At 32.8% G+C, this 23,308-nt stretch overlaps 3 protein-coding genes across 3 annotated transcripts; 1 reads left to right on the top strand and 2 right to left on the bottom strand.

Annotated features, from left to right (window-relative positions):
* The first annotated feature begins 1,681 nt into the window (after positions 1-1,681).
* LOC123680385 lies at positions 1,682-9,472 on the top strand. Its single transcript, XM_045618263.1, has 7 exons — positions 1,682-1,725; positions 1,887-2,092; positions 3,736-4,250; positions 5,236-5,335; positions 7,881-7,991; positions 9,078-9,230; positions 9,355-9,472. The coding sequence occupies exons 1-7, from the start codon at positions 1,692-1,694 to the stop codon at positions 9,415-9,417; spliced, it is 1,182 nt and encodes a 393-aa protein (XP_045474219.1). The 5' UTR covers positions 1,682-1,691; the 3' UTR covers positions 9,418-9,472.
* Positions 9,473-11,464: 1,992 nt separating this feature from the next.
* On the bottom strand, positions 11,465-14,407 carry LOC123680703. Its single transcript, XM_045618737.1, has 5 exons — positions 13,888-14,407; positions 13,238-13,337; positions 13,077-13,187; positions 11,696-11,848; positions 11,465-11,534 (listed from the first exon to the last, which is right to left on the bottom strand). Exons 1-5 carry the CDS (start codon positions 14,277-14,279, stop codon positions 11,472-11,474), a joined length of 819 nt encoding a protein of 272 aa, XP_045474693.1. The 5' UTR covers positions 14,280-14,407; the 3' UTR covers positions 11,465-11,471.
* A 4,105-nt stretch (positions 14,408-18,512) lies between these two features.
* LOC123680154 (thyrostimulin alpha-2 subunit) lies at positions 18,513-22,561 on the bottom strand. Its single transcript, XM_045617917.1, has 3 exons — positions 22,450-22,561; positions 21,284-21,393; positions 18,513-18,880 (listed from the first exon to the last, which is right to left on the bottom strand). Exons 2-3 carry the CDS (start codon positions 21,390-21,392, stop codon positions 18,621-18,623), a joined length of 369 nt encoding a protein of 122 aa, XP_045473873.1. The 5' UTR covers position 21,393; positions 22,450-22,561; the 3' UTR covers positions 18,513-18,620.
* Positions 22,562-23,308: the final 747 nt, after the last annotated feature.

The raw sequence follows: 23,308 nt of genomic DNA, 5'->3' as shown, positions 1-23,308 counted from the left end.
GCAAACTCCCTTCAATGGTTTCGAAGAGTTACATATATGATTTTTTTTCTCAATAACTGAAAAAATACCAACTCGATAACACTGTAATTTAAAAATGGGTTATCCAAAAATTCAGCCATATAGCTTCCGCCAAATTCAAATGGAAAGACGCAAGAAGATTCAAGAAGGACAGAGTTTTCGAGGGATATCAAATTCATGGCAATAAGAAGCAGTATTTATTTCTTTAAAAATTGTAAATTTCAATAAAAAGACTTCATCCAAATATACATGTTTTAGTTTTTAGTATAGGCTATATCTAAAAGGAAAATTAGAACCTTCTAAGTATGCATTTATTATTTTTATATGCTTTTTTGGTTTTCTCAAGAAAGTTGTTTAAAAAAAAAAGTTATACTCAAATGACATAGTGTTGAAACTAACTTGTGAATCTATCAAATGAATACTAATTACCCTATGTCACCTATATTTGTAGGTTCATTCAGTCAGTATCGAAATGATATATCGATTATCCCTAGACAAAATATTGCGCTCCACAAATCCTATAGCCAATGTACTTAGCTACCACATTTCCTCTGAAATAAACATTAGATCCTACTTGGAAGATATAACTGCATCTATTCTTAATAGCATCTTGATGTTAAAAGGATCGAACGTATTCAGTTTCACGTTTCTCTATCTGGATCTTCAATTGGCATTGAACATGATCGAATCACATAGAAATTTCAAACCAACGCTCCAATACTTTTTTTCTAGACAGTAATAAATCAATTAATTGAAAAATCCGCTCAAAAGGAGTTGTCAAGTTGGCAGAACTGTCCTATGTACCCAAAATCTGAGCATCATCTTTCATTTAGATTATTTACCTACATTGCACAGACCTGGTATATATTTGGTCTCCAAGGAATGAATAAACGAGTGCTCAAAAGCTCCAGGATTGACTCAATTTTTTTTTTCCTTTCTCAATTTTCTTCGATAATTTTCTTGAATTTTTAATGATTCTGAAAACTCTATCAGTAGAAAATTAACTCGATTAGATCTGTTCTCACTGAAATACTTGTTTTTTGTTCGATATTCTTCTTAAATTTTCTATGAAATTGTTATTTGATATTTAAACATCTAAAACCTCAACTAAGTAGTTTTCGTGGTCAAGGAAATATTGGGTGATTTTTTTCCGATTCTTCTTGAGTTTTCTATGGTTCTGGTTGTGCGATCAATATGAAATTCTACACGAGGCTTGAAATTATCATTCTACATCCAAATGCAGATTTCCATTTCGATTGAAATCCTGGAGGTTTCTTAATATTAAGAAACTTAATTTTTTTTATTTTGTTATGATTTATAGTGATTCAATTTATGTTTATATTTTACAAAAGTTGATGTTTTCGATTCTTTTAAACAATAAGTTTATTGAATAAAAGTGTTTTTTGTTCGGTTGCTTCTCATTTCATCATTTTTTATTGATGAGACACTACACAATAAAACTGCTGAAAATCAAGTAGCTTGTTAGTTGTTATGATTCAAGTACTTGATAAATAAATACATGACTTGACTTGAGATTGAAAAACTACTACAAAAAGTCCCGAGTTCATGTCACTGATTTCTTCATTTATTTCGATACTCTTCTTAAATTTTTCACTTCCGTATTTTACTTGAATGACCACTTATAATAGCCGATTTTTCAGAAAAACCGGGAAATGGAAATCTATGAAAATATGGCTCGATTTGAAAGTGAGTAGTTACTGATTGTTCGTGTTACTTACTTTCTCAAATTTACAGTCCTTTTTACTGCACTAAAATCTAAAAGTTATCTCTTCTAGAATAAATAAAACCCATTGAATACTTAAACATTTCAAGAGGATTGAAATTTTCACGACTTTTCTACATTTCAGAGATCAAAGAAAACCCGAAAGATTACCTCAAGATATTTATACATATGACTTATGGACTTCTCAATCTTAGATTAGCAAGACCATTCCTTGTGATAGCGAACCTTTTTCATATTTGTTCACTGACTTTGACGCTTTACAAGTCCCTTGTAACTTTGGATCCTAAGTTTGTTATGAAATTTGGACCAGCATGGGGACTAGAAGTATTTGTGAGTATATTCTTAAAAAAGGTCGAAAGAAAAAAATGCTCTGCTAATATTAGGACAATTGAAAAGTACCCGGTCTGATGCACAGATGGCGGTGCTAGTATTGAATCCATATGATTTTTCGTTAGTACCAACCTTCAAGCGATACGTGTCAAAATTTGACAGCAGTCCGACCATTAGTTTGTGAGATATTGCGTTGTGAGTGTAGCTACTTTTGTTATTTGAAAAAAGAGTTTCGTGTGCTGATAAAATATTGCTTTTGAAAAGGAAAAAATACAGTTGAAGCAAAATCTTGGCTTGATGAAGAGTTTCCGGGGTCTGCACCAGGAAAATCAACCATCATTGATAGGTATGCTGAGTTTAAACGTGGTGAAATGAGCACCGAAGACGGCGAACGCAGTGGACGTCCAAAAGAGACTGTCACCGAAAAACTCAAAAAAGTTCACAAAATAATTTTGAATGACCGTAAAGTGAAGTTGGTCGAGATAGCAGAAATTGTGAAGATATCATCTGAACGCGTACATCATATCGTTCAAGAATATTTTTACATGAGAAAGCTGTGTGCAAAATGGGTGCCGCGCGAGCTCACAATCGATCAGAAGCAACAACGTGTTGATGATTCTGAGCAGTGTTTGAAGCTATTCAAGTGCAATAAACATGAATTTTTGCGTTGATATGTGACAATGGATGGAATATGGCTCCATCATTTCACTCCGGAGTCCAATCGACAGCTAAGCGGACTGCACACGATGAACCGAATCCAAAGCGAGGAAAAACACACACAGTCAGCTGGCAATGTTAGGGCATCAGTATTCTGGGATGCTCAAGGTATAATATTCGTTGATTACCTCTAAAAGAGCCAGATCATCAACAGCGATTATTATATAGCGTTATAGGATCGTTTGAAGAATGAAATCGTTAAAAAACGACCCCATTTGAAGAAAAAACGGTGCTGTTTCATCAAGACAATGCGCCGTGTCACAAATCAATGAAAACAATGGTAAAATTGCATGAATTGGGCTTCGAATTGCTTCTGCATCCACCGTATTCGCCAGATCTGGCCCCCAGCGACTTTTTCTTGTTCTCAGACCTCAAAAAAATGCTCGCTGGAAAGAAATTTAGCGCCAATGAAGAAGTAATCGCCAAACTGAGGTCTATTTTGAAGCGAAAGACAAATCGCACTACAAAAATGGTATCGAAAAGTTGGAAGATCGCTTTAATCGCTGTATCGCCCTTGAAGGCAACTTTGTTGAATAATAAAATCGAATTTTGCCAAAACAATTTGTTTTACTATGGTAGACCGGGTACTTTTCAATACGTCTGTTACCACCATAATATTGGCAATATCACAATATTCTTTCACACCAAGATCTATAATAATCTTGCGATACGTTTCCGAGATAAATGAGGCGTTCCATACTTGAAACTCTGTATTGTTATACACTTGGCGGGGTATTTTTTATCTTTTTTTTGAGAAAAATATCGAAAATGAGAATGATTGGCTTTCTGATTGTGGAAGGTTACATGTGGGAATTGAAGCGCATTACATATTAAAAAAGTAATAAGAATTCCCACCCTGAAATGAAATTGAATAATTGAAAAAGAAAAAAAATCGAGTATATGAAATTACTCCTGGGGATTTTCAGATGCTAATAAACCTGTGGCTGATGCTGGAGAAGCAGGAAATACTAAAAGGAATGTTCACTTGGCACGAAAGAATAAGAATACCCTACGAAATCATGGATGAAGAGCTCAATAAAAAAGTCGAAATGTTATCAAAAATTCCAATTTGCCTTGTCCTGATGAACTACGGACTTGCCTTGCTTTCTTTCTTTTTTCTCGCCTACTCCTTCGAATATTTCAACGACAAGTCCTATTCCAGAGTTTGGATCATCAATGAACTCCCTGGATATTACTGGTCCAAAATTGTATTATTGTATGTTGTTGACTTCATATCTGCTACTGTTATGGTTTCAAGCCCAACTGCTATGATTTACTTTGGCACATCTGGTGTTTTTCGAATTATGTTAATCAATAAGTTTGTTAAAAGTATCTGCAGTAGCCAAATACCCGAGGACAAACGGTATGATTCGGAGTTGTACCAGAAACTTGTTGAGCAGAAGTTGAAGATATGCGTTTTGTTGCATGACCAAGCAATAAGGTAGGTTAAACCTCAGAGTAATAAACAAAGAAAGGAGGCAAATTTCGTCCCCAACATGAACTATCAAATTTGACATGAAGCGCGCGGAAATGAAAACATATCAGTGATACGATATTTCACTCAAATCGCCTGTTTCTCCACAAAGAACGCACTTCTTATTTCCCATAGTGAATCAACGTTTCATATTAACACAAAATATAATGAGATGAGTACCTGAATACATCAGAAATTCAGAAAACAAACTTCAAGCGTGCCAAAACAACGTGAAACAACCTATGACACTAGGAGAGCAAAATTTGCCAAACCTTGGATTTCAGCAGGTAGATACAGAAAATAATAAATATTCTGCTTATTATAAATTCGACAATTAGGAAAATTCCAAATACTCAAATTCACATATTTAATCGGGAGTCACACAAATAAATTTATTTCATTCAATATAATAAACATTCATAACGATATAGTGAAATTATGGATTTGAAAATATATCACAATCCGACAAGGTAATCTAAACATGTTGGGGACATGTAAAAATTGCGTACACTCCCTCTATCTATGTTTATTACTCTATTGGTTAGACCAACGAAAAAATGGAACTCAATAAGACAATCTCTTGAATTATGAGGTTCTCTGAAAACATAGTTTCTCTAAGTTGATGTTTTCCACTCTTTTTATGTGTCGGATGTCAAAATATGTTCCACAATTTGGAAAATTCTTAGCTTTTCACCCAAAAAGACGAGATTTGTTGCTATTGAGTGTAATCTATGTTTAAATCTGATATATAACCTTTAAACTCACCCTGTATATTGAGAAAAATTTCAGGGTAATGTGGAATATAAAACTTTTTGAAGAAATTTCTTTAATATCTTTCAATTGAACTAATCTCAATGTTGCATAAACTTTCGTTGATTTGTTTTACAGATAACTTCAGATTCAAAGATCTTCTTTTACAGTTTTTTTTTCTCACTTTCATCTTCATTTTCAGTGATTCAATTCTTGCAGCAAACATTGTCTACGCTTACATAATTCTATTTTTTTTGGGATCTATTCTAATGGGTGTGTCGTTGATGATGGTAATCCTGATGGTAAGAATTATATTTTTCATGAGTTAGGTATCCGAGATGAAGCACGAATCGTACTTGCTACAGAATAGTTATTTATAATACAAGTGCAGAAGGCATTGATATTCTTCCACGAGTTCAAAATTCAAAAACGAGCCACGAAGTGGCGAGTTTTGGAATGAACGAGTGGTAGAATGAGCCTTCAGTACGAGTATTATACATTATTTTCTCTAATTCATTGCATTTTCATTGAAATTAATGAAATATTTCCATAAATATAATTTAGTGATTTTTGTATTGAAAAATGTTGGTTGGCAGAACTGATTTCTTTAAGGCAATTTGATGAATTGACAGATAAAGCCGTAGCGGAAAGTTCGGAGTGCCAACATAGAATAATAAAATATAACCATGAAAACTGTGCGTTTCTGATATATTCTCGCACGATTTTGTTCTACAAGATGTGGAAGAATGAACGGAATAACCACAGAATTAGAGAAAAATTATTTTGTAATAAATTTTTACATTTTTGACACGTTCAGCAGTAGATAAACGATTCATATTGCTAAATGATTCGGAAGAAAAATTTGTTAGACATATGTTTTTAAAACATGGATCTCCCTCTCAGAGTAATAAACATAGATAGAGAGAGCATATATCATTTTCAGTAAGCAAATTTTGTCCCCAACATGAACTATCAAATTTGACATGAAGCGCGCGGAAATGGAAACATATCAGTGATACGATATTTCACTGAATTCACAATTTTCTCCACAAAAAACACACTTCTTATGCCCCATAGTGAACCAATGTTTCATATTATCTCGAAATATATTGAAATAAATACCTAAATATATCAGAAATTCAGAAAACAAACTTCAAGCGCGCCAAAAGACGTGAAACAACCGATGACACTAGGAGAGCAAAAGTGCCAAACCTTGGATTTCAGCAAGTAGATACAGAAACTGAAAAATATTCTGCTTATTATAAACTCGACAATTAGGAAAAATATCGAATTCCAAATATTCAAATTTGCATATTTAATCGGGAATCACTCAAATAAATATATTTCATTCAATATAATACACATTCATGACGATATACTAAAATTGTGGATTTGAAAATATATCACAATCCGACAACGTAATCTAACCATGTTGGGGACATGTCAAAATTGCGTATACTCCATCTATCTATGTTTATTACTCTATGATCCCCTTGTATTCGAAAAATGATGACGTATGACAACCTGAAGAAGTGTGATTATTGTGAAAAATAAACGATGCTAAAAAAAATTCAGTTAACTTACTTTCTGAATTGCACCCGTATATGCACGTTGAAAAGAGACGATATTGAGGCTAGTATCTCGCGCTTTCAATGTAAGTACTCGAACCACTCCGAACGTTTTATTTTATCCAGAAAATGCCTAAGAGAGAGAATTTTTAAAATACTTTCAGAACGTCAATCTCCTATTTCAGCCATTGAATATGTGAGAAATATTATTTGAAGTAGAAAGATAAACTCACTCATCCTTCAGTGGAGCTCTTGGACACGACAAGCAGTTCGAAAGCAGCGTATAATCACTTTATTCCTTGATGTTTTAATTGGATTTATGACAACGAAATATTTTTCTTTCGACTTTCCCAACTAGAGGGAAAAAAGGATTTTCACTTTTCATTCCACCGAATTCGGGTTGAACAAAATTTTAATCGATCGTTGATTTTAGTTTGTAATCTATGGTCCAACCAGAAATTAGTGAACAAAGTGACCAAGAGGCATAGACGATCATAACATCATAAAACGATGTATCTGGTTGATATTTTCCATAGAGTGGATAGAAGGGAGTATACGCACTTTTTACATGTCCCCAACATGGTTAGATTACGTTGTCAGATTGTGATATATTTTCAAATCCACAATTTTACTATATCATCATGAATGTATATTATATTGAATGAAATAGATTTATTTGATTCCCGATTAAATATGCAAATTTGAATAATTGGAATCCGATATCTTTCCTAATTGTCGAGTTTATAATAAGCAGAATATTTATTATTTTCTGTATCTACCTGCTGAAATCCGAAGTTTGGCAACTTTTGCTCTCCTAGTGTCATCGGTTGTTTCACGTCATTTGGCGCGCTTGAAGTTTGTTTTCTGAATTTCTGATATATTTAAGTATTCATCTCAATATATTTTGAGTTGATATTTAACGTTGATTTACAATGGGACATAAGAAGTGTGTTCTTTTTGGAGAAACTCGCGGATTGAGTGAAATATCATTGATATGTTTTCATTACCGCGCGCTCCATGTCAAATTTGATAGTTCTTGTGGGGGACAAAATTTGCTTACTGATAATGACATATGCTCCCTCTATCTATGTTTATTACTCTGAGGTATTTTTAATCGTTAGTTTAGGTTTCAAAAGATATCGTCAAACATGACATAAAAAATGAAAACATAAAAAATACAACTATATTTGAAATGATATCTATGATTTCCAAACCTTCTCAATATTTTTCCCATTTCCATGAGACTTTATTGGTTCACTACTAGGAAAATTTTTTTTAGGCATACATTGATGAAGCGTACATTGTTTTTATAGGGGCTAATTTGTATGGTATATGTTGTTTGATTTCTGGTAGTTTATACATCACAATTGGCCAAATTTTGAAGGATCATGTAAGTATTATCAAGAACCAAGCAAAATTGATTTGAAATTCATTACTTCTAATTGAGAACCTTCGGCATATTATCATATTTAAGGCATCTAACACATATGCATACACTCAAAGAAATTTACCAAGATAAACAACAGAAATTTGGCGATTTCTATAGGAAATTCCTCCTATATAAGTGACAGCAGGAATATTCTTTATTCCATTTTTAAGGTTTTGAATTGATTGTGACGCTTTGGCACAGATAAAGATAAAAGTCTAAAGGTATCAAATCACAAATGCTCGATGGCCGATGGTGGTTACCTCTTCGAGAAATAACACGGCTAGGAAACTTTTCTTGCAAAAATGCGATTGTTTCATTGCTTGGATTTTCCGAGCACCAAACGTGACAATTCTGCTGTGAAAATGGGGCCCATCATTGATTTTTCGATGAAAATCATTTTGATGAATTTCGAATCATCGAAGATTCGACGTTGCTGGTGATCGACCGGTTTTAGTTCCTGCATTAACTGAACTTTAAAAGCCTCAAGACGTAAGTCTTTATGCAACATACGGTGTAATGTTTTTTAGAATGCCTTATTCCCACGACGAATCGACAAACCGATATTTTCGTCAACATTACGAGACACAGCAGCAATATACACAATTGTTCTTGAGCGACGCACACAGTTTCGATTCTTCATATCACTAATTTGTGATTTTCCACCAATTCCACTTTAACCGGGCAGAGAAGGTACTTCACACCGACCCAAAAGTGATCAAGTTTTGCGAACTGCAAAAAGCGTGTATCATTCCATTTTTAGACTTGTCAAAAGATGACAGCTTCAAGAGTGACAGCTGCTCAGATAGCGGACTATTCGAAATCGAATCTCTTATTGCAATTAGTAGGTATACGATGAAAAGACTGAAAAAGACATACTTTTTTCAATTTTATAATTCTAAATTATTAGAAAATGTCGAACTCGAAAAATTGTTCCTTCTTCTTGATTCTAATGATTTGTTATTGCTGATTATGAACCAGAAAGGGTTTTGAAATATGCAAGTTAAATCAATTAGTCTTTTAAAATTGAATTGGTTATAATTTTTTTAGTCAGAGCTTATATGGTATAATCTTGGTCAGCTGCCATGGTATTATATGAACAAGAAGAATATTAAAACATATTCTATATTTCTAAGGAAATCACAGAAACCCATCGCATTGAGCACAGATTTGCTTGAGGTCAATTTTCTAGTTTTCGTAAGGGTGAGTTTCATTTCGATAAATCCAAATATTCGCTTCAATATTAGACAAGAAACTAACCTTGTAATTAAGCACATAGATCTTCATAAGGAATTTGTTGCTATTTTTACAGTGTTTTTTTTTGCAGATTTTCCGAGCTTTATATTCTTTAGCTGCTTTCATCATGCGAATGTCTCCACCATCTGATTGAACTATTTCTGAGATAGACACTTATTCACATTTAAAATATGTAACTCACAAATATATATAAAATATATAATATTACATACATCTACGAGTTTGATTTCATAGATTAACTTGAACTTCAGAGTATAATAAACATAGATAAAAGGAGCATATGTCATTTCCAGTAAGCAAATTTTGTCCCCAACATGAACTATCAAATTTGACATGAAGCGCGCGGAAATGGAAACATACGTGATACGATATTTCACTGAATTCGCAATTTTCTCCACAAAAAACGCACTTCTTATGTCCCATAGTGAATCAATGTTTCATATTAACTCAAAATATATTGAAATAAATACCTAAATATATCAGAAATTCAGAAAACAAACTTCAAGCGCGCCAAAAGACGTGAAACAACCGATGACACTAGGAGAGCAAAAGTTGCCAAACCTTGGATTTCAGCAGGTAGATACAGATAATAATAAATATTCTGCTTATTTTAAATTCGACAATTAGGAAAAATATCGTATTTCAAATTTGCATATGTATTTAATCATATTTCATTCAATATAATATACATTCATAACGATATAGTATGATAAAATTGTGGATTTGAAAATATATCACAATCCGACAACGTTACCTAACCATGTTGAGGACATGTGAAAATTGCGTATACTTACTCTATCTATGTTTATTACTCTATGACATGAACCGAATCAAATGAATTTTTAATTTATCTTCATGGATGAAGTTATTCTATAGATTACTTGAAAATTTTACAAATCTAAAAATTCTGAGGTTCCGTTCTCTTTTAAAGCAAGTGTTGAGTAGGGTCAGTATTGGAATGGGTGATCGATCTGTTAAACATAACCAGTTTTTTGAACGAAGAGCTACGTGAAATTTTAAGGGGGGGTTGAGAGTGTAAATTGGCAAACAATTCTGACATCACATCACTGTTTTTTTAGAATTTCTTTCATATCTTCTGAACCCAAAGTCTGATTCAACAGGAGGAATGCATTGTTTTCATTTAAATCCAGGAGGACGCCCACACAACTGAATATTTCCGAGATAACGTTCAACAAGACATTATCTTCCTCTGGGTTTAGGTCTCAAGCAATTTATCTCCTTTTATGCATCCTTCAAGATATGCATCCTTCAAGAAAATATGATATCTTCATTTTACCGAAATTAGGACAGAGAAAATGACATGGAGCATTTCATTTAGGGATTACTCCAAAAATGCAGTTGATTTTATATATGTGAGTTCGTTCATTTCAAATCATGGTTTCATACACTATTCGAAAAAATAAGAACGAATTGAATTCACCAATTTTTTTTCTCATAGCATCTGCGAAACACAAGATATTCAACTGAAATATGGAATGGCATATGGAATATGCCTATTTCGATTGCAAATCTATAGGGTGATATATTTTTTGGAACAGTTCTCATTTTTTGGTGGTCCACTGGTAGTTTAAAAAAATGCAAAAAAAAACGGTTCTCTAACACTCAACTTTTTGATGTATTGTAGTTTTGTCGTATCTGCTACCGATTTCGAGAAAAAATTTCAAACAATACGAATTATCATAAAAATCTAATCAGTAATCAGTAAGTTGTGATGAATAAATGAATTATTAGTTTTGAAGCTTATTTTCCCAATATGTAGCAAAGATTTATAAAGATTCTATAAAGTGGTATATTATCACATTAAAGTTGGATTACAAGAAACACCCTGTATCTCAAAAACAAGGCGTTTTTGGACCAATGTTTATAGGACATTTTATTCTTAAAATCACCCAAGAATTCCTTTTCCTTTGTATCTCCAATTTAGAAACACACTATATAGCTTGATATTAGGAGATTCGATTTGATAATAGAACACCATATTTAATACATCTTTATTATTGTATAGTGAACTATGAAAACATTATTACATTGTGAATAAAAATATTCATAAGCGTCATAATAAGGTGATAAAGTAATATAATTACGTATATTACATATTTTTTTTTTAAATATCAAACTGACTAACTTTTACCGACTACAGCTTCGGTTATACTAATTATAAAAAAGTTATTGCAAATGAGGTTGGAAACGTACAATGATCGCTGCCACTGAATATAAAGCCTTGAAGATCTGAAAAATAAAAAAAATATCCAAATCAAACCCAGAATTGAATGAAACTTGAATGTCTGTAGTTTAAAACCAACAGAAATAAATGGAAATAAATCAATTTACCACTTTATAAACTCTCGAACTGGATATAAGAAAAGTATCTAAAATTTAAACAGACTCACCCTTACAAGCAACAGATAGTTTACTTCAAATAAGTCTATTGCACAAGATATTGGCCTCTCAGATTGTCTCAGAATAATGGAGAAAGTTTTCAGATTTCCTTTATTCATATAATACCATGGCAACTGAGTCAATAGAAAGTAAGTATTTTCTGACTGAAAACATTTTTTTTCGATAATCTCTTAAAATATTATAATTGGAATCATCCTTACAACATACATTTCTTTAATTTCAATTTCAAATTTAGTTGTTTCCAAGGAATTTTAACATTTAAAATTTTGTTTTGGGTATACCTACCAAGTTTCATGCAGAGAGCTCTCATACACTGTGTCCCTAAAGTATGGAACAAATTCATTTCTAGCTAAAGGGACCATTTTAAGCAATAATCCTAAAACACGTCGATTTTTTATTTCAATTCACCGTATTTTAAAATAATAATCTAATATACAGGGTGAATTACTTTCGAGTAATGACGTCACCGGCATTTTTTTAAGGAACACCCCCATTTTGTCTCAATTTTCCGATTACTCTAGCTGAGCTGATTCCAAAAATGTATCACATGTTGATTCCAATCGGTACAGGGTGGATAAAAATACAATAGTTTTGTGTGTGCTCATAAAGTAACGCGTAACATTCTTTATTATTTAAATTAACAATATTATCAAAAATTCTTATTGTCTAGCGGCAATAAACAAATTATGACATTTCACAAAAAACTAGATGACTAAATTTTTTTTAAATTGATAAGAAATAATTTCTTTCATATCCTGTCTGCTTGACCACAAGTACCAAACCAGTTTCCAAAACAGCTCATTTTTATCAATATAAAAATGCAACAAACTACAGGGTGCTATATTCAAACCAATTACTGCTAGACAATATGTATTTTTGATAATATTGTTAATTTAACTGATAAAGAATGTTACGCGTTACTTTATGAGCACACACAAAACGTTTGTATTTTTGTCCACCCTGTACCAATTGGAATCAACATGTGATACATTTTTGGAATCAGCTTAGCTCGAGTTATCGGAAAATTGAGACAAAATGGGGGTGTTCCATTCAAAAAAAATGACGGTGACGTAATTACTCGAAAGTAATTCACCCTGTATATTAGATTATGATTTTAAAATACGGTAAATTGAAATAAAAAATCGAGGTGTTTCAGGATTATTTCTTAAAATGGTCTGTTTAGCTGAAAATGAATTTGTTTACGGACACAGTTTATATACGGAGGACAGACAGAAATTTTTTAATTTGATTTTTTTATTCTTTACATTCCTAAACGTAAACTGTGAAAATTTCAGTGGATTAAAATTTTTTCTTTGAATGATTCCGAATGTTCATCATTCAAAATAATTACCCAAAAGCGATTTTCCTCACCTCGTTTTTCAAAAGCTGGGAAAAATGAATGTACAGCCATACACAAATAAAATAGTTCACCGTACCAGAAAATATCCCAATCACAAAGTAATTGAGCTGATTAAAATCGTACTAAAAAAAAATATTTCAGTCCATTATAAAATGAATTTTTTCTCACTCACCGATAAAATGAAGAGCAGCATAGAACTACCCATGACTATGGAACCAATACATATCAGGACTGTCGGTACATATATCATAATTGTTCCATCGCTTGATAGTCTATAATAGGTACATATTATTGATTGTACTACATTAATATTTTCTTTGAATTATAATTTTTTTCAATTGTCAAGGTTGAATATTTCACGACGTGATTTGATTTTTAATAGACACACTTGTTAATGAAATTTGAGAAAAAATATTCATACAACATACCTGCCCCTCTATTGGGTATTTTTTGAAAATACAGGGTGATACAAACCGAAAAAAAATCTTTTTCAGTTGGTTAAAACGTAGGTTAACTAATTGGTTAATGTTTCGACTTGATAAGAATATTTGTTTTTATTTTAAATCGTAGCAACTCCTTAATGTGGAATATTCTATACAGGGTGCTTAAGGATAATATTCTGATGCTTAAAGATTTGACAGTGAATTTTAAGCTGATTTTAAGAAGAGAAGTTCCTATAAATCTATAACCCAGATCTATTATATGTAGCTTTTGAGCTACTGATTGTTGAAGATTCAAGAAAAAAAAACACTATCATCTGTCAAATTTTGTCATAGATCTTGTAGAGCATGTAGCTATAGGTGATATGAAGATTGTACTCACTGTATTAAAATATTATGTATCATTATACATATCTTCATCTTTTGGGCTACCTTACGCTGAAATATTTCTGAATGATATAGTTGCTTCTCAGGAAGGTGACTACTACAGATTTGTTTAACCAGTTCGTTTAAATAATTCACATGTACTATATCGATAACCTCGTAATATACCATAATGAATGGTATTGTTACTATCGAGCAAACTACAGGAAATTCAAGCAGACTTAGAAGATATCCCGATGTCCAACAAGTAGTGGTTGAAAATTGTTGACAGATCCAGGCCCTCATGTAGATCATTTCTCTGAGAGTATCTTGAGACAGGAGTAGACCAATGCAGGCGATTGCGCCCAACAAAAAGTTGGTACTCATGACGACCTTCAAAAGTTTCACCATTCCCGAGTCTTTCGAAAAATAACTAAGGTCAGACAATTCAAAGGCGAATGTTTTAGCTTCGACATCTTTAGCCCATGTATGTACTTGATCCAAGGTTCTCAAGAGTATGAATATATTCTCTATGAACTGAAATAAGAGCAAAATACAGTTTCAACATTCACTGTAAATTAAAAATTAATGGTGCAGGAGTGCTTAGCCTTAGCCAGCCTTTCAGAAAAGTAGCTTGTTTTCCCTCCCAAGACTGTTAGTTTCGGATATACAGGGTGATTCATGAAAACTGGCCTGAAGGAACAGGCAGCAGTCTAATGAAAAAATTGTCACCGGTTATTTTTTCGTATTTTGTAGAATATGACCTCCTAAACAAGGAAGTCCATTGTCCAACTCAATCCCTTGACTAGTTTTAGAGATACAGGGTGTCAAAGTTGGAAGATGGCATTTCTTTAAAGTAAATTTCTCGTAGGAAAACATCTTGAATGGAACACTTTTGCATGAAAAATATTGCTCCATAAGGTCATAATTTTGGACTGGTTTTCAATAAAAATTAACGTTAGATATGGGGTGAGTCAAACATTATTCAAATTGAAATTCGTTGAGTTCATAATTCACCCGGCAGAGCATCTCAAGGACTATAAGACCTCGAAAATAAATCTTCAATTTCAAATTATATCGAAATAATAAGATATCAAAAAGCAGATCATAGATATCTTGATTCGTTTTCGAGTTACAAGGCTTTCCTGAAAAATGATTATTTAAAATATTTCGCTATAACTTGGTTTCTGTTCGAGATATTCGAAAAAATCCACAACGTTTCTTTTTCAGTAATTTTTGTGGTTCATATGATATAGCGAAGTATTTGAAAGTCATTTTTCATCTCAGCAGATTAAAAAATATGATCACAAAAGAAATAAAAAAGTAAAGGGTGTTTTTTTTAGAGCTATAGATCTTTAAATTTCAATAAAACAACGATGGATTATTCGATTGACATGAATTTTATTTATCAGCACGATAATCTTGTGGCATTACATTTTAAATATGATTTCTGGCATATGAGCGCCACGGCTGGCTCGGATGTTGTCCAATCTGGACGTCCAATTTTCGATGACTTTTCCAAAATTTCTGACCGTATATCGGCAATAACACGGCGAATGTTGTCTTCCAAATGGTCAAGGGTTTGTGGCTTATCCGCATAGACCAATGACTTTACATAGCCCTACAGAAAGTAGTCTAGCGGTGTTAAATCACAAGATCTTGGAGGCCAATTCACAGGTCCAAAACGTGAAATTAGGCGGTTACCAAACGTGTCCTTCAATAAAGCTATTGTGGCACTAACTATGTGACATGTTGCGCCGTCTTGTTGGAACAACAGCTCCTGGACATCATGGTTGTTCAATTCAGGAATGAAAAAGTTAGTAATCATGGCTCTATACCAATCACCATTGACTGTAACGTTCTGGCCATCATCGTTTTTGAAGAAGTACGGACCAATGATTCCACCAGCCCATAAAGCGCACCAAACAGTCAGTTTTTCTGGATTTAACGGTGTTTCGACATACACTTGAGGATTAGCTTCACTCCAAATGCGGCAGTTTTGTTTGTTGACGTAGCCATTCAACCAGAAGTGCGCTTCATCGGATAAAATGGACGTAGTGCGCGATACGTATTCCGCACAGAACCATTATTTTCGAAATGAAATTGCACTATTTGCAACAGTTGTTCAGGCGTGAGTCTATTCATGATGAATTGCCAAACCAAACTGAGAATAAATCACTTAACAGCTGTTAAATCGGTCGCTATCTTGAACAGTAATGCCAATTTAAAGTTATTTACCTCGAAAAAAAACCCGTTACCATATTCCAAAAAAGTTACATAAAACATAAATTCTTTCGTTTGCTACCCTTTTGGAAAAAGTGTGCCATTCAAAATGAAAATTGAATTGAATTATGTATTTTTCCATATCAACAACGACATTTCTCTAAAGCGTGTGAAAAATATAGATTTCGGAGTCTGAAACAAAAGCTCAATAACCTGAGTACTGCCCTGAAAATATTGAAATTACAATTGAAGGGCTGTATAAAGTGATTAAATCCACAAAATTTAAATGAAATATGACTGTTGTTTCCCAAGTTCTGGAGATCAGAAATTTAGGACAATTTTCATGAATCACTCTGTATCTCCGAAACTAAAAGTTTTAGGATACAAATCTATCAAATTTACAAATCATGTTTTATCAAACCCTCGAATCTTGACTCTTGACCCTATCAATAAAAAAAAATGCAGAAGAGCTTTTTAAACAAAAATAAATTGAAGAATACTCACAAATATATGGACACCCGTGAAAGCTCCATATTTCAGCAGATTTTCATAATTAAACGTTGTTAGAATAAGGTAAATAGTCATGAAGACAGAGAAAGAGTAAGTGAATGCTTCAATAATGAAAATGATTTTAAAGAATGTTTTCCTTGGTGTGAATGCTTTTTCGAGGAGTTTTTTCAAAGGGTTTCTTCGTTGACGTAATTCATCATTGAAATCTGTGAAGAATATAGCATAACTATTATTTCCTCAAAAAACTCTGTTTTTTTTATTTACACGATATTTTATGGTGTTTTCGTTTTATGAATTTTTTATTCATTCATTCATATTTATTTATTATACATTCATATGGATAATGCCTCAAGCCGTCTTTGTTGAGGTTTAAAAAAAATCACAAAAACAAATTAAATGGTTTCTTAAACTGACTATTAGAGAGGAAAAACACATCAACCATTCTAGCTTCTATAGATGGATTTCACCAGAAAGCGTTTGAAGGAAAAATATTTCTGTCAGGAATAATTTTATTGATTTCTTGATTTTATGTTAAATTTTAATTTTAATTTCTACGAAAGATTCTATAGTTTTATTTCTAGGTATACTAAACCTACATTTGAAAACTTGTTTGTGATAAGTAGTTAACTTTAATTTATTGAGAGAAATTAATAATCTATATTATTTTACCAGGTATAGTACACAGTCTTTCATAGTAATCCATATTTCGATCAACTATCAAACTATCAAAAGCTGAACCAGTAGTTTATGATTTCAAACTGAAAAGCGTTCTTTATATGAATTGTAGATTTTAATGAAAAATTCAGTTCATTTATTTATTTATTTTAATTTGGTCGAACAGAATAATGATATCTAACGATAAATTAATTATAGTTGAAAATGATTTTTCCAATAGGCTTATCATAAATTCGAGTTTTTTGCCCACTTCAAAGAAAACTTATCATTAGGAGTGATGATCGTAGATTATAGTAGATTAAGAAAATAGATCCCAATATTTTTAGGAATAATTAGAGTCGAGGGTATATCAAAGTTATAATGTTTCCCTTTAGAATTATCATCGATAGAAAAACAAGTCTCAAAGACAAGGCAATGCAATATTTTTGGGGTTGTATTGGATACTTTTTGATTCAAAAAATTGAGAAAGTCTATTTTCTCAAGCTTCTGTTGGATCGAATTTTTCACCAGCACAATTGTTCGTCATGGACAGGAACAAATGGCAATCACTTGGTGCCAGGTCCGGACTATAAGGTGGATGCATAAGAACCACCCAACTAAGCAAGTGTGTGGCCTGGCGTTGTCCTTATGGATCACAATTCCTCTCCTATTGCCTAAAGCTGGCCGGTTCTGGGCGATTGGTTCCTTCAGACGGTCTATTGTGGACAGTACAGTTCCGAGTTAACAGTTGGAGGAGCAGCTCATAGTAGATAATTCCCTGGCAAACCTACAGAAAAATCTTTCTGGCCGTCATTCCTAACTTGGCCACCATTTCTGCCTGCTCACCGCGTTTTTACCACGACCGTTTTCGCTTGACGTTGTCGTAAGTGATTCACTTTGCGTGTTATTGGCTGTTACAGTATCAGGACCATTAACACTATTTACATTTTCAGCTCCCTAGCTTGCATTTTCGGCTTTATATGAAAAAAATGTTAAAATCTTTGCTAGTTTTCATCTTTGACGCGCGCTCAAACTAAACTGAGTCAACTAATCACAAAACTGTCAGGAAAGTTTTTTTAGTAAGAAATCTCACCTTTCTAATGCCATCCAGTGGATCCCCATCAGACTTATGGAAAGAGAGATACAGATAAATAAACCCATCTATTGGATAGTAATGGATTTCTTTTTACTACACCTTATATTATTCACTTCATTCCCCCATTTCAAATTGGACAAGGTACCAAATCAGAACAATCGTCAAGAAGTAATCTATTCAGTCAGTCAGTATAATATTTACAATAAATATATCATATTACAATCACAATCCTTATTATGTTAGGCATATTTCACATTTTCCGGAAACCTTTAGTCCTTCTTGCAATGGTAACAGGCGCAGCTAATGGCAGATTTGAAGGTAAGCGTACGGATGCCATCAGCACAAAGAACTCGAGCTTCTACATTTTCTGTTTCCATAATGTTGCAGCACTGGCCGATTGAGGTTATGGGTTGCGCCGGGTTGTTCTTTTGGTGAGAGGGTATAGCCCAGCTCTCGCAGTAGCCCCTGCATGCGTTGGTTGTCATTTTGAACTCCACGCAGTCTGGTATGCTGATCTTCCTTGTGTGACCTAAGCAAGAAGAAAATTAGCTGAGAAACATATCAACAGTGCAAGATATACATAAGTGTCAGTTGAACAGTCATAAGGATGTAAAGGGTGTTTTTTTAGAGCTTCAGAACTTTAAATTGATGTCCATGTCCATGTCCATGATGTCCAGGAGATGGTTCCAACAAGACGGCGCAACTTGTCACACAGCTCGTGCCACAATCGATTTATTGAAAGACACGTTTGGGGACCGCCTAATTTCACGTTTTGGTCCTGTGAGTTGGCCTCCAAGATCTTGTGATTTAACACCGCTAGACTACTTTCTGTGGGGCTATGTAAAGTCATTGGTCTATGCGGATAAGCCACAAACCCTTGACCATTTGGAAGACAACATACGCCGTGTTATTGCCGATATACGGCCACAAATGTTGGAAAAAGTCATCGAAAATTGGACGTCCAGATTGGACTACATCCGAGCAAGCCGTGGCGGTCATATGCCAGAAATCATATTTAAATTGTAATGCCACAAGATTATCTTGCGGATAAATAAAATTCATGTCAATCGAATAATCCATCGTTGTTTTATTGCAATTTAAGAAGTTCTATAGCTCTAAAAAAAAACACCCTTTATAACCAGTTTTATACAATAAGGCCTGGAAAAAACGGCGGAAGCAAAGTTGTACGCCTATGTAGTATCTGAAGGTGATACACTCAATTGCCATTGGTCAGTCCAAGGAAGGGTGGGATGTGCATGTTATTGGATTGATGAGAAAAAACGTCCTAAAATGAAAAAAAAAACATTTGTCACCAAAACAATGCTCCTTATCACTCATCGATGAAAATCATGGTCAAATTCAACAAATTGCGCTTCCAACTGCTTGACCACCCACCTTATTCTCCAGATTAGGCCTCCAGTGTTTACTGACTTTTTACAGATCTCAAAAGAATGCTCCAGGGAAAAAATTTGGCTTTAATGATGAAGTAATTGCAGAGGTTGAGGTTATTTCGAAAGCAAAGAAGAATCTTTCTAATGAAAATATACTGAAAAGTTAGAGTAGAGTTGGAGTACCTACATGTAACATTCTTGGAGATGACTATGTCGAATATTTAACATAAAATATGTTGTTTCTGATTAGCCACGAAACACGGAACATATTGAGTGAATGATGTGTTATATCAAATCAAATTAAATCAAAATCTGTTGGACTCTTCACATTCGACAAACTTCAAACACATGTGAATTATTCTAGTTATTAGCATATCAATTATATCTATTCATCCACGGAAAATTCATTTTCCGCGCACTTGAATTCACTATAATAGTTCTATATGGGTCAGTGCTTGATTATTTAGGTCAAATTTACAATTTGATGAATGCGTTTTCACAGAGTTAGACAGTACAAAAGTGATGTATAAACTACACTATTCTAATGAATTAATTGATCTGAATATCAATATGTAATATTAATAAAATTGTAATCTGAAAGAATTGGAAAAATTAAATTTCTCTATATTTCTGATAATATCCAGAAGATCATACTATTCAAAGAGTTTGTATCTGTACGTATTTACTGACTCGATACAAAAGAAGCATGTATTCTCATTTTTAAAAAGCTGAATTTGCCGAATAACTGCATGATACAATTTTACATTGTTGAAGTGGCAATATTGTGTTTTTTTTGACACATCTTATGTCATTCGTGTTCATAGGTTATGTCATTTAATCGTGAAATTATACACGTTTCAACAACGTTTAGAAATTGTTGAATTGTTTTATCAAAATCAGTGCACAATTGAGAATACTGATAGAAATTCAAAAATAATTCATGGACGAAGTTATTCAGTTAATTCACTCACTGCCAAGCAAGGCTTGGTAATCGGTACAAATGCTCTTGTATAGTGTAAAGAAATTCACTTCAAAATTTGTCTAAAATTCAACGAATAGTGAGTCAATTAACTGAATAATAACTATTTTCTTATAACTGAATAATGTCATCCTTTGCATTCTTCAGGAATTTCTCTCAGTATTCATAATAGGCACTGATTTTTACAAAACAATTAAACAATTTCTAAACGTTGTTGAAGCGTATATCTGGCCATTTCTCCATTGCATAGCCTACTGAACACAAATGAAATGGGAAATATCAAAAAATAATAAAAATTGATGTCATGATTGATGAGTTTAATAAATTTAAAAAAAATCTGGTAGCGACCATAATTTTGAATTTAATTGGAAAAATTTCAGAATTCAAGACAATGAGAGTTGAAGTTACGTTAAAACAGGAACGTTACTTATTTTTCTTGTATTGAGAAATAGTACGTAAAAATTACAACCAACAATTTCAACAATTATATCGTTCTAAGCAAGTTGCACTTAGATAAATGTCCTGTAGATACACCTCGGTGAAATAATCAAAAATTACTTACCTACTTTATGACATCCAGGCTTTTTCCAACCATCAGGTTCCATCGCAGTATTTATTAGAAAAGCATTGAGGAGTGGCAGCAAATTCAACAAAAACCAGCTGATAAGCATTCTCTAGAACGAAAATAGGTTTAATTTTCCAAATTGAGTTCAATCTTGAAATTCAATGTGAATTAGTATATTTGAGGTAGAATATTTTGAGTTTGATTCATTTTTTCCGATGAAGAACACTGAAACCTGAAAAAATTCATTCGAGTTTCAGTTTTTAGTTTCTACACATTTCAAAATGAAAACTGATTTTTTTTTCTCAGAATGATTCCAAAAATTTATAATTGGAAGTACCTAATAAACCAAAGGAGAAATCAATAAGGCAATTTGTTTTCTTAAGAAAGAAATCGAGAAATAATACAACTTCAATAATGTGGTATTCAGATCAAGAAATTATCAACTATCCTTTTGTTGTTTACAATAACAGCAAGTAACAGAGTGAGCTATCACATTTGCTAAATTATGTACCTTATTCCTACTGAAATTGAAGTGCAAAATGGTGAAGGTGCTGGTTCCAGAAATTGAACTTGGTTTATATGAATTACTTCTTCCGAAAATTCTTTCTTAACGACTTATGAAAATAAGTTCAAAGGTCAATTATCAGAGTAAGCAAACAAAGTAAATTATTCAGCAATCCTGAGAAAGGATTTTAGGAATAAGTAGGTAGCATGCTTATTCTTGTGTCGCAATTTTTATTATTTACTAGTAGGTATTCTTCGTTAGGAGAATTATGTTAAAATTTGATATTAGGAAATTCTGCGAATTAGTTCTAAATTAAATTTGATGAAAATTAAAGTTCAAGTAGCAATAAAAGCTTATCTAAGATAAATTGTACAATGAAGTTAACTATATACATCTACCATTAACGATTAAAAAATTTAACGTGAAATCAATTCTTCAAATTAATTTGATCATTAAATTTCCATCATTATTCTAAAAAATCTAAAAAACAAACACAGCCGGAACAAGTACAATAGTTCTTGACTTATTAAACACAAATATCAAAAAAAAAACTATCATAACTTTTCATCTCGAAAAAAGGAACCAAGTGCATGCAAACTTAGAAGAATATTAAAGCATCTTATTCAGAAAACTGAACGTAATCTCTTCGTTAACTCACCTGTCTTATGTGTTGAATGTTCTTGTTGGAATTTTCAGAGGTGTCGGTGTTCAGGAGTCATCTAAAGGGGACTTCCCAAGAATATACGTTATATTCTCTTGCTCTAACACTGGAGTCCAATCCCCACCACCGAAACGCCTACTCGCTGTTTTTTTTTATTCGCTCAACAAACCCTCTCCTGAGAGGAGAATGTAGGGGATTAAATCTCCTCTGATTGGAGGGGAAATATGAAAAGAAAATTGGGGCATTTCATGTTTTATAAATAAGAAAAAATACTCTCAAATCAATCAATCAGAAATTATTAATTATAAATTCATAACGAGTAGACTTCTAGAATCAAATTAGCCATTTTTAGTCATCATACTGTTGCACTTCACAAATTTAATGAAATTGTGTGAAATAGGTTTGTTATAAACTCATTAAAATCTTGATTTTCGGCTTATTGAAACTAACTGAAGCATTCTGTTATGTTATGTTTTATTGACGCTGAATTAGTGTCCAAATTTCATAAAATACTGACAAAAAATTCTATTCCATTGGAATAATTTTTCACAATTTAATCATTAGAATCATTATTTTTAAGTTTCGCATTCGCCAATTTGCAACTTTCCATAATGGTCTTACTTGTTTAATTTATTCCTAAAATTTCCATTCTATAAATACCTATGAAATTGAATCAAGCAATTTAGTATGAATAACATTTATGTTTCATTTTTCAAGTCGTCGACTGGATTTTAAATGTTGAAAAAACGGTTTTAATAATAGGATGTAAAATTAATGGAATTGAAATTCCTAGCGCCCTCTATTGAGGGGAGACCAAGGTTTCCTCTCTCTAACAAGGATTCCATAGTAACAGGAA

This window comes from Harmonia axyridis, chromosome 5, assembly GCF_914767665.1.
Source record: "Harmonia axyridis chromosome 5, icHarAxyr1.1, whole genome shotgun sequence".
Lineage (NCBI taxonomy): Eukaryota > Metazoa > Arthropoda > Insecta > Coleoptera > Coccinellidae > Harmonia > Harmonia axyridis.
The sequence above is the reverse complement of the archived record's forward strand: the minus strand, read 5'-3'. Positions and strand labels throughout refer to the sequence as shown.